The following is a 15073-nucleotide window of genomic DNA, read 5'->3' as shown; positions in this document are numbered from 1 at the left end:
CACAGTTGCCGTGAGCTTTTTTATCTTGAAAGAGATGACCGTATAGGTACCTACTTTACTGTCTCCAATTTTATTCGATTCAATATGAACATTAATTCAATTGTCATAGCAGATTTTGGCAAAATTCATGAATTCAAGAATGAAAACCTAACCTAACCTAACAATAATAATCCAGTATATCGACCATTTTTCAAAAATTGTTTGTTGCTGGCTTCCTGTAAGTAAAGTGTAAACCGACAAGAACCGTCTTTTATTTAGATATGAATTTTATGTCAGTACTATAATACGACCCGAAGAGGTTTGACGGTCATTAATATACCGCCATATATTTCCGATACAACATTTCACGGTGAAGTGTGATACGGCAAACTGCATACGTACAAGTTTCCGGACACGATGGAATATTACTGGCTTTTTAGATTAACGTGGAATACAATTCGAAGATGCTTTCCGAATGGATTGAATTTTAATGTTTTTTTCTTCTTAATAACCATGCCCTTGCTTTTTCGTACAAGTTGGTTCATAGAGATAAATTACATTCAGTTATTTACATTCGGGGTTATGATATTAAAAAGTGCTCGATTAAACAGTTTTTAAGTGAAACCAGAATTAGATTTATTTTGTGTAGTGTTCTTATGTTATTTTCTTATTTAGTATTTCGTGATATGTTTGTAAGTCAATTTCATGATAATGTAGTCTACATAGCCCGTCGCTGCATTTCTAGTAAGTATTGGGCAGTCGTTAATGACATGCCATGCCGTTTGAGGCGCGAGGCCATCACATGGACAGCAGTCATCGTCCGTCATTTTTTTTTGAATATTAAATTGAGGGATGCTCTCAGTACTACGTTGCATGTTAGTATCTGTATGAGTTTGTGTGATGTTTTTAAGTTTCTGACAAGAGTGATGGCAGAGACTACAATTCTTCGATACTTTTATTACATCGTGTGTAGCTTTTTAGATATTTTTAGTAGTAATTCTTGACTTCGAGAGAATTTGATTTTTCGTTTGTTAGGGTTTTTTTTGTTTAGTTAGAAATATGATCGTAAAGGGGGGGGGGAAATATTGTTTAAAACAAATTTAATTTTGTCTAATACCCAAAAAAACCCTTCTAGAAATACGTAAATTAGACCGTTTACTTATAATGATAATAAGAATCGGTGACGAATACTGCCTGTTGGTCGGAAGTATAATATGAATAAATTAACAAGGCACACTAACGCTATCAGAGATCAGGCTGATCAAGGGCTATCAATGATACCTACCAGGTAGGTTATTTATACTTGCAGTAAATAGTAACGCCAGATAACGAGTGACAATTTGTTATATAGTATTTGGTGTAGGGAGGGGTCCTCCATATACGATGTCACGCCCCAGTGCAGGTCTGAAATAATGTAATGATCCGTGACGAAAGGGTTGGCGCGGGGGGTAAAATATGTGTCATCATCAAAGAGCTAAAAAATGTGACATCAAAGAGCTAAAAAATAAAATTCTACGAATTCAAACAGAGGGGTACCTGAAATATTTGGGGGGGGGTTACATATCATAATTCATGTGACGTTATTAATTATGCACGACCATTCAAAAAATTTTGAATAAATTAAATTATTATTATATGGTTGTATTAAATTGTTTATTTTCATTTTTAGGTTCGAGAGCGCGACACCCTGACATCTGTCGCGGCCCGCTTCGACACGACACCCTCCGAGCTCACCAAAATAAATAGGCTCGCGACCAACTTCATCTTCCCAGGACAGACACTCCTAGTGCCGGATAAGGATGGTAAGATACCTATAATTAATTACCTAATTTGCGGTATTTCAGCGCGACAACCATGATTTATGGAGGAAAATTTCCTGACTTCCTTCACCTACTTTACATATTATGGTAGACGACGCAAATTATCTACTAACAATTTCTTACCAATTACTCCTCATTACGACATCATCCAAGAAGTTAGTAGAAGAATTACTCCGGCCTATAGTCTACGCAAACTAATCCTACTAAAATTTACAGATAATTCAATTTTTATTTTGAAGGAAAGAAACGAAATAAAACAGTAGATATTGTATAAAAATACAAAATAGATAAGCATTAAACAGTAGAAAAGTGTAAATACACAAAAATATAAATTGGATCCAGGGAAGTAGGTACACCGAATGAGCTAAGCAGACCCTATTTTAATAATTTATAAAACAATACCCACCTATAGGTACGTCTTATCCTCACGCAGGTGGAATATGTCAATATCCGAAGTGATTTGGCAAAGGCTCCCCTCAAAGAAAATTAAAATAAAGCCATGAAACACTCTCATCAGGCACACATTGAACTATGTATTGTAAGGATTACAATACCGGTATTTTAAAACAGGGATTCCACAATTTATCTATACCGGTTTTAAATTTAAAAATACCGGTATTGAACGAAAATTAATTTAGTGTTCTTTATTCAGCACTTTCTACTTTATTGTATTTATAATTGAGTTTGGAAGGTTTGTGTTGCCAAGACGCAAATATTTTGCAACTCTGCACTTTTTATAGAGTTGATCTATCAAAATACAAGACGATTCGAAAGAGGCGTACTGACATTTCAGATGTCTTACAATACTTGCACAGCTGCACGACATAATACATATTATGGACTTATGTGTACTGTCAGAAATAAGTATTTTAATCAGATCACGAACTATAATTCAAAGTATTTGTAAAAATCACCAGTTTTAACTTCTATCATATTATAATCTGTAGGTACATAGTTTTAAAGATCAACAAAATATTATATAGATACTTTTGCTATGAATTATCAATATTTAAAGATATTTTCATAATATTTACGTTAAATATATGTTTTAACGAATTCCGATATTAAAACCGGTTTTCAATAAGAAATACCGGTATTTATATTTTCATTCGGTATTGCAATCCGTAATGGATTGGAATACTGGTGATTATCAAAAACAAAATGAAAGGAAGATGAATTTTATAGAACGGGGTAGATGACGTGTAAGTTAAATTGTACGAATACATTATTTCCGAAAACACTTGTACCTATAATTACAAATGACAAACAAGTATTGACAGCGGTAATTTGTACGATTTAAAGCCGGGGTCGGTTCATTGTTGGCCAGGCTTTTGATGTAACCACATCTAAACACTACTTGCGCGAATAAACCACATCTCGAATCTCATGATGGTCTTTTCTGTTTATCCCAGTTGTGATTTCTTGAATTTTTTCGATTCTCGAAACTCGAAAACTCCATCTTCTCGGAATATAAAAATTACAGCTCTTGCTTTCTCGAGAATTCAATATTCAAAAAAGGTTTTTGAGTTTTTCCCGGAGAAATCAACCGATTTTCTCCGAGATTGTGTGCTTTTTCTTGCGTACCTATATTCCGAGCTGTCAGGCTATTATTTTCCTCACAAATCAAATGTAAAATTCTTTTTTCTTCTGGGAAAATTCTGTAAAATTATTTAAAAATATTTTCCTTTCACTTTCAAATATGAATTATAATTTAAACATTTTTCTCTAAATTAATATTTCACTGCCTAGATGAGTTTTTTTTTCGTACGACAACGTCCATTAGCTTAACCACATGCACGATTAAGTAGTTATTTTTTTAAGAGATTCATCTTTCACTTGGTATAATAAATTATAAAATGCGTTATCACCTACTACTATACTACTGATGCTACTATATTATTTCTGTTATGACATTTGAAATTATTTAGCAAACGCATGAAGCATGGTTTAGTTGGTGAACTCTACAAATATTAACGTCACTCAGTTGGCGTTCCGATTTTCTGACGCGCGCAATCAGTGATGTCCCGTGGGGGTAGGCAGATTGAGCGTCGCTTGGGGGCGGCAGTTACTCGAAGGGCGGCAAGTCGAGGAGAAACAGATAAAAATAGGAATAGGTACCTAAACTTAGTAATAGCGAAAATATCTTTCCGTTAAAAAAATCAGCTCACTGGTTAGAAACAAAATGCATTAATTAACATAAAAGGTTTAACAGGACTGTAATTTTTTTTGTCGGGTTCGCGATGTCTAATTTACTTCCGTTGTCCTTGGACGTCACGTCCTTGATGACCAGCAATGACATGTGCAGATTTGCGAATTATATTTGAATTATAGGTAGGTAAATAGGTACTTAGATACCTCATTAATTTATCCAAATATTTTTGCCAGTGATTCGCGAGTTTTGAAAGTTGTCAAGTGTATTTTTAAAAGTATCTGAAACCGTGGACTCGCAATATTTGCTATTGAAGTAGAGATGGCATTTAAATTAGATTTTGTGGTATATATTTTGCTAGTAATAATGTATCCATACAACACATTTCTTAGATATTGGAGTCATGGAAGGATGATAAAAAAATACTGTACAAAAATGGGGTGGCTTTTGGCGCTGCCTAGGGGCGGTATTTTGTCTAGGGATGTCGCTGCGCGCAATGGTTACCATTTTTATTTTCATTGTGATTACATACTCGAATACACATAATTTGAATGGATGGATTCGCGCCATTATGCTTTTCCAATTAAGCTACGGGCATCTTACTAAATTACGACGATTTTAACTAGGAGTTTTTACATTAAATCCTTATCGAATTGCGTTATTATTGCGATCACCAATTTTACATGATTTTTCGACTAAATAATAACGCCGAATCAGAATTATTTACGATTTCTCGAGAATCTTTAGGACGAGAATTGGGTACGACCTCTCATTCCGATTTGTCTCTTACATTTTTTTTATTATGTCGTGCCAAGTGACTTGTTTGAAGTCGCGCACTCTTTCCTTTATGTGCAATTAATTAATAGATCCATCCATTGTGACTTGGAAGTAAGTGGTGCGGATACAGCGTTTAAGCTAAACGCTGCAGGCTCCAATTAACACTGTCTTTGCCGTGCTGGAGAGGGCCGGAACAAGGACAATTACGGCCTCGAAAAAAAATATAGATAATTATTAATCGCGTAATGACACACATAATAAATATATATTTCCTGATTTCGTATTATAGCAGATCAATCGTCAGACAATCGCTTCCTTTTAAAATTGTGTAAAATTCACTTTTTGACAGAATGAAATTTTATTTATTTTTACATATAGTGAACATTACAAATTAATAATTAAGACGTTGACAACATGAAATTTCCAAGAAAATAAATATTAATAAAACAGTAGCTAGTATGATGGCCGCGTGGCTTAAGCGTTGGCCTATAGCGCCGTGGGTCCCAGTTTCGAATCCCGGGTCTGACAAAATACACATATACATATTGTTTTTCAATTTGTGTTCGAGTCAGGGTATGGACCTAATAGGTTGAGCAAGTGGCTGACATCCATTTCTCGTAAAAACAAAATCTGTTTATACAAACTTCCACTCTGTGGAAGTCCATATGATCTTATTAGGATCGGACATAAAAATATATAAAAAAGAATATACGAGGAAGTACACCGAATGAGCTAAGCAGACCCTATTTTAAGAATTTATAAAACAATGCCCACCTATTACTCATCCTCACGCAAGTGGAATATGTCAATATCCGAAGTGATTTGGTTGAACAGAGTTATTGCCCTCCCAATTGGCATTACCAATGGCAGGTTAGTTGTGCACCTTGAGAGAGCAATATAATATGTCCATTCTTCATTCCTAAAGAGTTTTTGTTTAATAGCAACAAAACATACACGTCATCTATCATGAGCCCCACATCCTGAAGCGGGCCCCGAGATCAGGATCTTTCAACCACATATTTAAAATATTTAATAGCCCTGAAACAGAACAGCGCCGGAGGCGACTTTTTAACTATTAATAAAATAATGTTAAAAGTGCGTTATCAAACTAACCAAGAACTCAGTAAATAGATTTTTGTTTGCTTCAATGTAGAAATAATTTAAATGTGGATACATGGCGAACTTATTTTTTTTGTAATTTTGATTTCCAAAGCTCAAAATTTTTATGAATGCCTTCACTTTGTCTTTTTAAATCAGTGAATGCATTAGTGGTCCTTGCATTGATTTATTCACTCATTTTTTTTTTTTAATTTCAACCAAATACAACAAAATTATCGTTCCTAAACAAACTTGCCTCAAATTTCAACATTATGATTTGACCCTTTTATTCAGACTTCATTTTTTCACGAGATAGCCAGCGCGCTTCACAACAATGTAGAAGTGAAGTATTATAAAATTTGTCTCCATATTTTCAGACAGGTTTGCAAACAACCTTTTATAGGACTGTTTTTTTGTATAGTTTATAACTAGCGGTCGTTTTATAAACTATGCATTTGCAAACTGCAAACCTGTTCATAAATTCAACATCTACATATTGAAATAAATATTTGTCACGTCACTTTCACTGTATGAAAATATGGATTCTGGTTTTAAGTGAATTGTGTTAAACTTTTCGCACCTCCCAGTTTGGAAATCGCTGGCCTAGTGTGTATCCATTTTACAAATAGTTTAACTCCCTCCGACATAGTTTCCCTCAGTACGGATCTGTGAAAATGCCATCATTATTTCCAATATACATACACCATCCTTGTCACTATGATGACAGTCATTATTTACTTTATCTTTGTTGACCTTATAATTATTTTATCTATTGACTTGCATCTTTGTACTAGATTAGTATTGTTGCAAATCCTTGACTGTATTGTTGTTTACTTGTGTGTGTATGCAAATCGACACAATCAATAGATCAATAGGTTTATTAACTTTCTGACGGTGATTGCTTGGCCTATTATATGTCATATACAACCAACTAATAACATCAGGCATGTCTAAGTCACGTCGATAGCGGGATGCATTTTGATCGATCACACCATACGCACATAGAAACCAGTTAACGTGAACGTCGTTTCGAAATTAACTATGATGAAGACCACGTGAGCTCGTCGTATCATTGATGCGAATTGCATCACTCACGGCCTGCTGCAGAAGTGAGAGAATAAGAAGATGTGGCTCTACGCGCTTTAAACTGAGGCATAATGTCTTCTTGCATTCGCGCAGTCGACTCTTTGTACAGTATGAGAATAGTTTGACGGTGAGTGCACAAAAGAACACCAAAACTTAATTTTCACAACGAATGGCAAATTAGTATTTTAGGTACTGTTCGGTTATCAGGAATACAGCGGAATACACATTTTGAAAATAGCCGATAAACTGGATTATTTGTTAGGTTAACCTAACCAAACCTAACCTAAACTAACTCAAACTATCAAACAATCCAGTATATCGGGTATTTTCAAAATGTGTTTTCTGCTGTATTCCTGATAACCGAACAGTATCGTATTTTATGTTATGGTTAAAATAATATAAGTGTTGTTGAATTTGTAACACCTGGGAGAGTGTGGTAGATCATTGCCAGTTTTGATACTGTATCTTTGGTTCTTTGGACTTTAGAGAGTTTCATATAGGATATTATAGCAATTTGTTCTTTTAAAAAATATATATTTTTTTATACAATTGGATGCTTTTTATTCTGAAAATAAAGTCTGTTTTGGATTTATGAGGTTTGCCGATAGACTGACAAAATATCTTAAAAAAACTATTTTGTGTGTGATATTTAAAAACTCTAGATTTTTCGGTAACAATATGTATGGCATTGGCGTATCGGTAGTGTACGCAACTGCTAATCGTTAGGTTTGAGGTTCACTTGCTGCCCTAATACATACATAAAATACATACAAATACGTGACATGCTGAGTTACGATTTTTACAGGTGCCTATACATGTATTACATGTTAAAATTACTATATTTATAATTAACTATTTCTTTTATTCAACGAATAATTCACAAGATTTAAGAATGTACCATTCTAATTATTGAACATACGAAAAACACTTTCTGAGAAAATATATTATAACCAATAGAAAAAATCTTTTTTGAAAAAAGTAAGCCACCCCACTCCGGCAGGGAATCGATCCCTGCATTTCAAGGGGTTTACGCCCCATCTGCGCATTACCTCTCATCGCTGTGACATACTAATTGCGACAAATTTTAACTATTGGCCACTTTTAATACCCACTCATCAGCGCTCTTCTAAATCAAGCTACTTTGGCAATCGATTTTTGTTTATTAAATCAAAGTAGATACCTATTACTTAAATTACTAACCGACGTCGTAGCATAGAGGTAATACGCGGATGGGGCGTAAACCCAGGAGATGCAGGGTTCGATTCCCTGCCGGGGTGGCTTACTTTTTTCAAAAAAGATTTTTTCTATTGGTTATAATATATTTTCTCAGAAAGTGTTTTTCAAAAATATGTATGTTTACTATATTTATACTTGAAATAATATTCAAACACATAGGTAACTGCATTGTATGCAAAGATATTATAAGAAGTATTAATTATTCTATTACCAACATTGTAGTAGGTATATCCCATAGACATGTATAAAATGACGTTATTATTTTCATAGCAACTGGATATAATTTGACTACTTTGGATTCACTAGTCCTCAGAATAGCAATATAGGTTCATTTGAGAACAAGACCTCATTTACAAAATGTTGAAAATAGTAAAATTTACAATCGCATATTTTACTTTGAAGTCAGTCGATTTACTAAACCTGGTCACCGGTGCAATTGTACGCGTTCAATCCTCAGCAACTCAATTGAATTGTACGCTACTTCTTTAATACAAACTGTTTCTTCTTGTTTCCCACAGATGGCACTAAAGACGGCGACACCCCGTCAGAGGGCGGGGAGGGGAGCTCCGATACATCGTCACAGCAAGCAGTACCAACACAAGAAAAAGGTAAATAAAGAAATTCTTCATTTATTATTTTTTTTTATTCAAATCCAAACATACACAAGAATTAAGAATGTTTCATTATTTTTATTAAAAACTAGAAAAAAATACCAAATGCGTTCAATGTGTTCAATGTGCAGACAGAGAGAGTGTGTGTATGTGTACTTTGTTGGGCTACGTTATACACAGATTAATCAAGACAAATATAATATAATGTAATCATGGCCCCCTACATCTTGCAGCGGGCCCCCATACCTATCGCTAAGGTTAAGGGTAGTGTCATTTTCTACAGTAGTGTTCCCCACGAGGTTGGGGGGATTCCGTGTATTTTTAGTGATTTTTAAATGAATTCAGTTGATTTATTGAGTTGTCGGCACTCAGCATATTATGAAGCACTGATCGCGACCTCCTTTTTTGGTACCCAAGTAACATGGAACCCTACGCCATTTTGGATAAAAAGCTATTTTTTAAGTCTAAGTCAGGAAGCACACTAAAAATAATTATAACAAAAAATTTTACACTTGAATTATCATTTAATTATATCAATCATATCACATTAAATTACATCGCACAACCACATATTTTTAGATGATAATAATTAATAAGCAAAATAAGCCCAGGCCCCCATGCTAGAGCCCTGTCAGCCCCCCCCTTGTGGGGGCCATGAATGTAATACATAATTTTAAGTAAGCTCAGAAACATACCTGTCGACGGAGTGGGATTTAATACCTCAAGCCTTCACATGGCCTGTCTTTTCTTCAAATCGACCAGATCCCAGTGTCAAGATATAAGGGCACGCATGAAGACTGGCGTGTGACATGAATTCATGGGAGAGCCGCGTGGTGTTCATATGCTCCAATAAAATGAGCTGGTCCATATCGTCATTGTAAAAAGGGCGAATCAACCATTTTGGCGAAATTGAGATTTTAATGAAAATACAATATGTACCCCACTAGCTTTGTTGTGTAAAAACGGCGAATTTGTATCTCTACAGGAAAGTACATTAAAACGATAATCGTTAGGGCGAATATCGATTTAGTATTACGAATAAAAAGCGAATGTGACATATTAGGCCTTTTAAAATATTAAATAATAATGCCTATTATAATGACAGTATTCTTTCTAAGCTTTATTATAAACTTGTTAGATATTTATAATCATCCACAGGTAATAAACAAATAAATGTCAAAAGTTTGGTTGATTCGCCCTTTTTACAAAACACCGACGATATTATGGTATGGTCAAAGAAGGGATTTGAACTAACATTTTCACATTTCAAGCGATGGCTCTATCCGTTAAGCAACCGATTCAACTGTCTCTCTATTTGAACATTGTCATTTTCAGATTTCCTTGACAACCTTCGACCGACGTCACCTGATATCCCCTCGTCGCCCGCCGCACCTCAAAGGTTTTTGAAAATCAACGTCAGACATATCACGGACGGACAGGTATTTTGTCTTTTCTCTGATGCAAGTTGTTAAACCTTTAAGAAGCCCTTTAGCAGCAGTTGGGTTTACTGTTAATACGAAGTTTAGCACCTACCTACCTTCGCGGCAAACACTTTAAAAGGAGTGAGGCTTTCAAGAAAATGTTCTCTACAAGATGGACCTTAATCTAAAAAAAAAAGACTGATAAGCCGCTGTATGAATCAGATTTAATTTATTTCGTATCACGGATTCATTTCTAACAAACTTCACTATTTTCCCAGCGTCTTTCAAAAACTGCAAGCAATTAAAGTAATTTTTAACACAATTTTAGATTCACTGAAACAGAATTTCATGTCGACTTTTCCAAGTCAAAGACTGTAAGTAATATTTTGGTGATTTTGAGTTAAATATGAGGTTAGGTTTACAAAAAAATATGTACAGCCTGGCGAAAGGGTGTTCTTCATAGATGATTGCAAACAGAATTACGATTTTCCAATTTGGGTGTAAGTGATAACCCTACAGAAAGCCAAAAAGAATTAACGTACCCACCACTAACGTAATGTACCAAAATTAAAATGATTATAAGCCAGCTCTCACATCTAAACTCGCCTCGTCTGCCGCACAGCTGTAAATCAAACCTTCCATGAACGTCGATCTGGTGTTACATATGAAGACCGTGCACATCTGCCTAGCGACAGTCGCACGTAACCGAAACGTATAGATATTTGGATGCGGCGATCGGTGAGCCGGTATAGGAATGACCAATTCGTAGGTGTTTGTATGCATCCTGGCGTCTTCAACTCGCAGCCCGAGAAGCGTGCACCTTGTCGATTGCAACAGTAGATGTTTTTTTCAAACTAAAAAGTCGCATTCACACCATTTAGCAACGTGTGTTTTCTCAACGATGACGTCACATCGACGTGACACATTGCAGGCGAGACGAGTTTCGATGTGAGAGCAGGCAATAAACAAATAAAACAGAAATACAAACAAAAACATAAATAAAATAATGGGGGAAAAAAGCAATTCGGTGTTTTCTTAGTGAACTTTGTATTTTTTCTTGGACAGCCGAAAGGAATTAAGTGATTTAAAAATTGTAATTGCAAATAAATAAATTAATTAATACTACATACTCCGAAAAATATTATTCTACAATAAATGAAAGTGAAAAGAACTCCAATACTAAGAAAGAAGTTGTAAAGATGTAAAGAAACAAACTGATTCATATGAAATTTTTTCACTCTTTTAGCTCTCCTGAATAGTAGTGATTTTTGTCACTAACGCCATCTTTTAGCTTGGAACAGTATATTATAATGATTATTATTATAATCATCTTGGCATATTCTTTTTTCCAAGCAATTGTGCAATTTCCCGCAATAAATATGGGCTGCTGCCAAATACTTATCGAAATTTGCTGATGATGTTACATGTATCCAGAACTGATTTTTTAATTCTCCCCATAACGTGAGCAATCCTCAGCTCTACCAGCTGCTTCATCGGTGTGGCTAGCTTGACATATTTATTCAACTTCTCCGCGTTAGGATTATTATTATTGATATGCCCAATTCTTTAAGTTCTGAATCCAAGTAGTTTTAATTTTAAAAGGCAGAATATAATACACCAATGATAGATGAAAATGAGAAACAGCCTATCCTGAAATGATTGGGTAACAGAAATCTGCCGCAATGGGTCGACAATACAGAATTGAATGGTAACTATTCATGTATTAGGCAAGTTCACAGATGTGGCAAGACAGTATGCAGATACTGGCAAGATATTTAGATGAACAATTACAAATATGTCATTCATATATTAAAAATTCGAAACAATGATAATGCCGCCCATAAGCAATCTGCCTTGTTTCAATTGCAATCTTTCACCTTACAAAATATTAATAACCATATCTATTACACTAACATATTACATCTTGTCCAGATGATGCGTGCCGCGACACATCGCGAGTGTATGTGGATAGCTCAATGAGGTCACCTGTACTTCAACCGCGCGCCACAAGTGACTCGCGGTGTTTACATGTGGATGGCTGAATGAGATAACATGTACCTGGAATGCGCGCGAGTTAAATCGCGTCATCGCACCAACAAGGCCTAAAAACATCTATCGAATCTTTGGTGTCAAAATTATAGTACATTTCAGAAAATCAACACAGTGAATGTTGAGACACTTATAGAGGTTGCATAGTCAAGAGAATCTCCTTCCACTTCTGCTGCTCTCTACCATTCCCTGAATTATGAGCCTCTTCTATCACCGTCTCATTGCTGAAAAAATGGCCAAAGTATGCAGCCTTACTGACAGTAACTTATTCTGAAACCTGCTAATTGATAATGTGATCAGTCCAGTAAATACTTATCGCATGCTGCCGAGACAACCAAATCTCAAAAGTCTCAAAAATACCATCAAGTATTTTAATAGGTACTAAAATTTCATAGGGCTCCCTCTAGTAGAGTTCAGACTCTATGATTTATGATTACATTGTAATTGTATGAAATTCCAGGGCGTGGTGTCCGGCGTCCTGCTGGTGACCCCGAACGCTGTGATGTTCGACCCGAACGTATCCGACACGCTGGTGCTGGAGCACGGGCCCGAGTCGTATGGCGTCATCGCTCCCATGGAGTTTGTTGTCAACGCCGCAATCTATTACGACATCGCACACATGAGAACGCACGACGAAAACCCTAATCTAATAAGGTATTTGAACAAAGTTCTTCTTTCCTCTTCTCCCACGTCCAACCCTTGAGATATTTTATTTAAATATCGGGGTAACCCTACCAGGCTGATACAATGTAGATTGTGCAGAGGGTTTAATTACAAAATAGACTTTTAAAACACTAGGCTTGCATTTTCCAAATGGGGTTCTACGAGGTAAAATGTAATTGCAATTTTTGCGAAGGTTGTTATTATAAGATAAAATTTTGATAAAGGAATTGAAGAAGCGTCAACCTATAACGTCGTGGGTCCCAGGTTCGAATCCTGGGTCTGGCAAGTACACATATTGTTTTTCAATTTGTGTATGAGTCAGAGTACGGACCTAATAGGTTGAGCAAGTGGCTTACATCTATTTCTCATAAAAACGAAATCTGTGGATACCCATATTATAATCTTATTAGATGAACATGTTCTGTTGTTGTCGCAACACTTAAATAGCGTTTATTTCAGATATTGATACCAACCAGAGCCACTTCCTTTCTGGCCATTGACTCAAGCAGTCCACGTTTTCATTTCTGGATCTTTATCCTTTTCCTGCCTTCAACTTGTTACATATTTCTACATCTAATCAATTCACTTATTTGATATAATATCTAAATAAATGGTGTTAAATTTACTGGAAGAATAAATCGTCACTGTTCTGGCAGAAGACACTAATTTGAAAAAATGACATATTGAGTTAGTTATACCAAAATGTTCCTTATTTCAAACTTTACCATCTGGAAACCTTCTTAATAAATAAACAGTCTTTATTCTAAAGTCATCCTTTTTATGATTACTTAATAAACTCACATGATAGACCATTTCAAACATTTTAACAACTTCAAAGTCAAATTACCCAAAACTAGTATTCTCCAGTTAGTGTGTTCTGCCAGAACAGACACGATATAATATCTAAATGGTGTTAAATTTACTGGGAGAATAAATGTTGTAAGCCAAAATTTCTCAATTGAGTAACCCTATATCCCATAACTTATATCAGTGGCGAAGGGTGGAGATAGGCTTTTAAGATCCGACATAAATAGTGCACACTAAGGGTTTAGGCGGATTTTAAATAACTAACCAACACCATCTAAAATATAATTATGTATTCTTAATTCAACGAAAAGAAATAATTAGGACTGAAAAAGTGTGGACTATTTTTATAGCATACCTATTATGGTTTGGATTAGGTGGGATTTAACTGATTTTAATAACCAACCAGCACCATCTGTAATTTGCATTCGTTGTAAATGGAGCAAGTACCCAACCCTGTCTTACTCCGACTGTGACCTCGAATCATTCTTTGATATAGTCATAATAAAAATGTTATCATCAATAAATATATTGATTTTCTTATTTCAGAGGAGAAAAACCTGAAATTTACTACATGAATAAACCAGGCTCCCCTGATAAAGATTCTCTAGTCAAGGTATTTATATTTTGTATATTCTGCGTTTTCGTGTCCAGATTGTAGCACTTCATGTCCAGTTGCAATCGTAAAATACAGTCGAACTTGGTTATTACGAGGAAGATGGGACCGACTGAATTTGCTCGTTATAAGCGTTACTCATTATATGTATCAGAAAATAGGTACCTATTTTTAAATGAGCGGTCACATAACACAAAAAGTCGCAATTCAAACAAAAATATTAGAATTCCCCGAAACTAGCATGGCATTCATAAACTACAAAAGAAGTTGTTTATTGTAATGAACGTTGGTAGGTACCTACTGACTTCACAAACCTTGGATTTTTTACATGCAATTTCAACCATACATGTGGAAACTCTTTCAATATTGACGGCGAAAACACGAATTACGTAGGTACTTTGACACTTAACTAGCGTCATAAACATAATCCGATCCCAGCGGCATCCTGTGCAGTCGGATTTTATTGCTTAAAGTCGAAATGTTTTTAAAGTATCGACACATTAACAATTTTAAGAAAAATTTTGATGATATTTTAGCTCGGTATATCCGATAAGTAGCTCGTTATAAAAGTGAATAAATGTATGGAGAAAATCATAAAATAAAATTTCAACGAATGTTTCCTCATTACATCGGAAATCTCGCTATATCCGTGATCGTAATAACTGAGTTCGACTGTATATATATTTTTTATCATGTGTAGAGATCCATAGCATGATCCTGGTAGAAGTGCGCACGGTTAACAACTATATAATGGAAAAAAATCT

The 15073-nt window shown here is 35.2% G+C and overlaps 1 protein-coding gene across 50 annotated transcripts in view; it reads left to right on the top strand.

The window, feature by feature from the left end:
• The window catches only part of mtd (TLD domain-containing protein mustard), a 380034-nt gene that overhangs the window by 266423 nt on the left and 98538 nt on the right, over positions 1 to 15073 (top strand). For all 50 annotated transcript variants that reach the window (XM_085951044.1, XM_085951051.1, XM_085951049.1 and 47 more), the window contains 5 exons: positions 1649 to 1781; positions 8664 to 8753; positions 10092 to 10195; positions 12687 to 12880; positions 14243 to 14309. In XM_085951044.1, the coding sequence (XP_085807170.1) occupies positions 1649 to 1781; positions 8664 to 8753; positions 10092 to 10195; positions 12687 to 12880; positions 14243 to 14309 (588 nt within the window). The remainder of the gene's footprint in view (positions 1 to 1648; positions 1782 to 8663; positions 8754 to 10091; positions 10196 to 12686; positions 12881 to 14242; positions 14310 to 15073) is intronic.

This window comes from Rhyacophila brunnea, unplaced genomic scaffold (genome assembly GCF_057557595.1).
Source record: "Rhyacophila brunnea isolate RB1 unplaced genomic scaffold, BYU_Rbru_1.0 scaffold_24, whole genome shotgun sequence".
Taxonomy (NCBI): Eukaryota; Metazoa; Arthropoda; class Insecta; order Trichoptera; family Rhyacophilidae; genus Rhyacophila; species Rhyacophila brunnea.
This window is presented reverse-complemented; position numbering and strand designations above follow the sequence as displayed.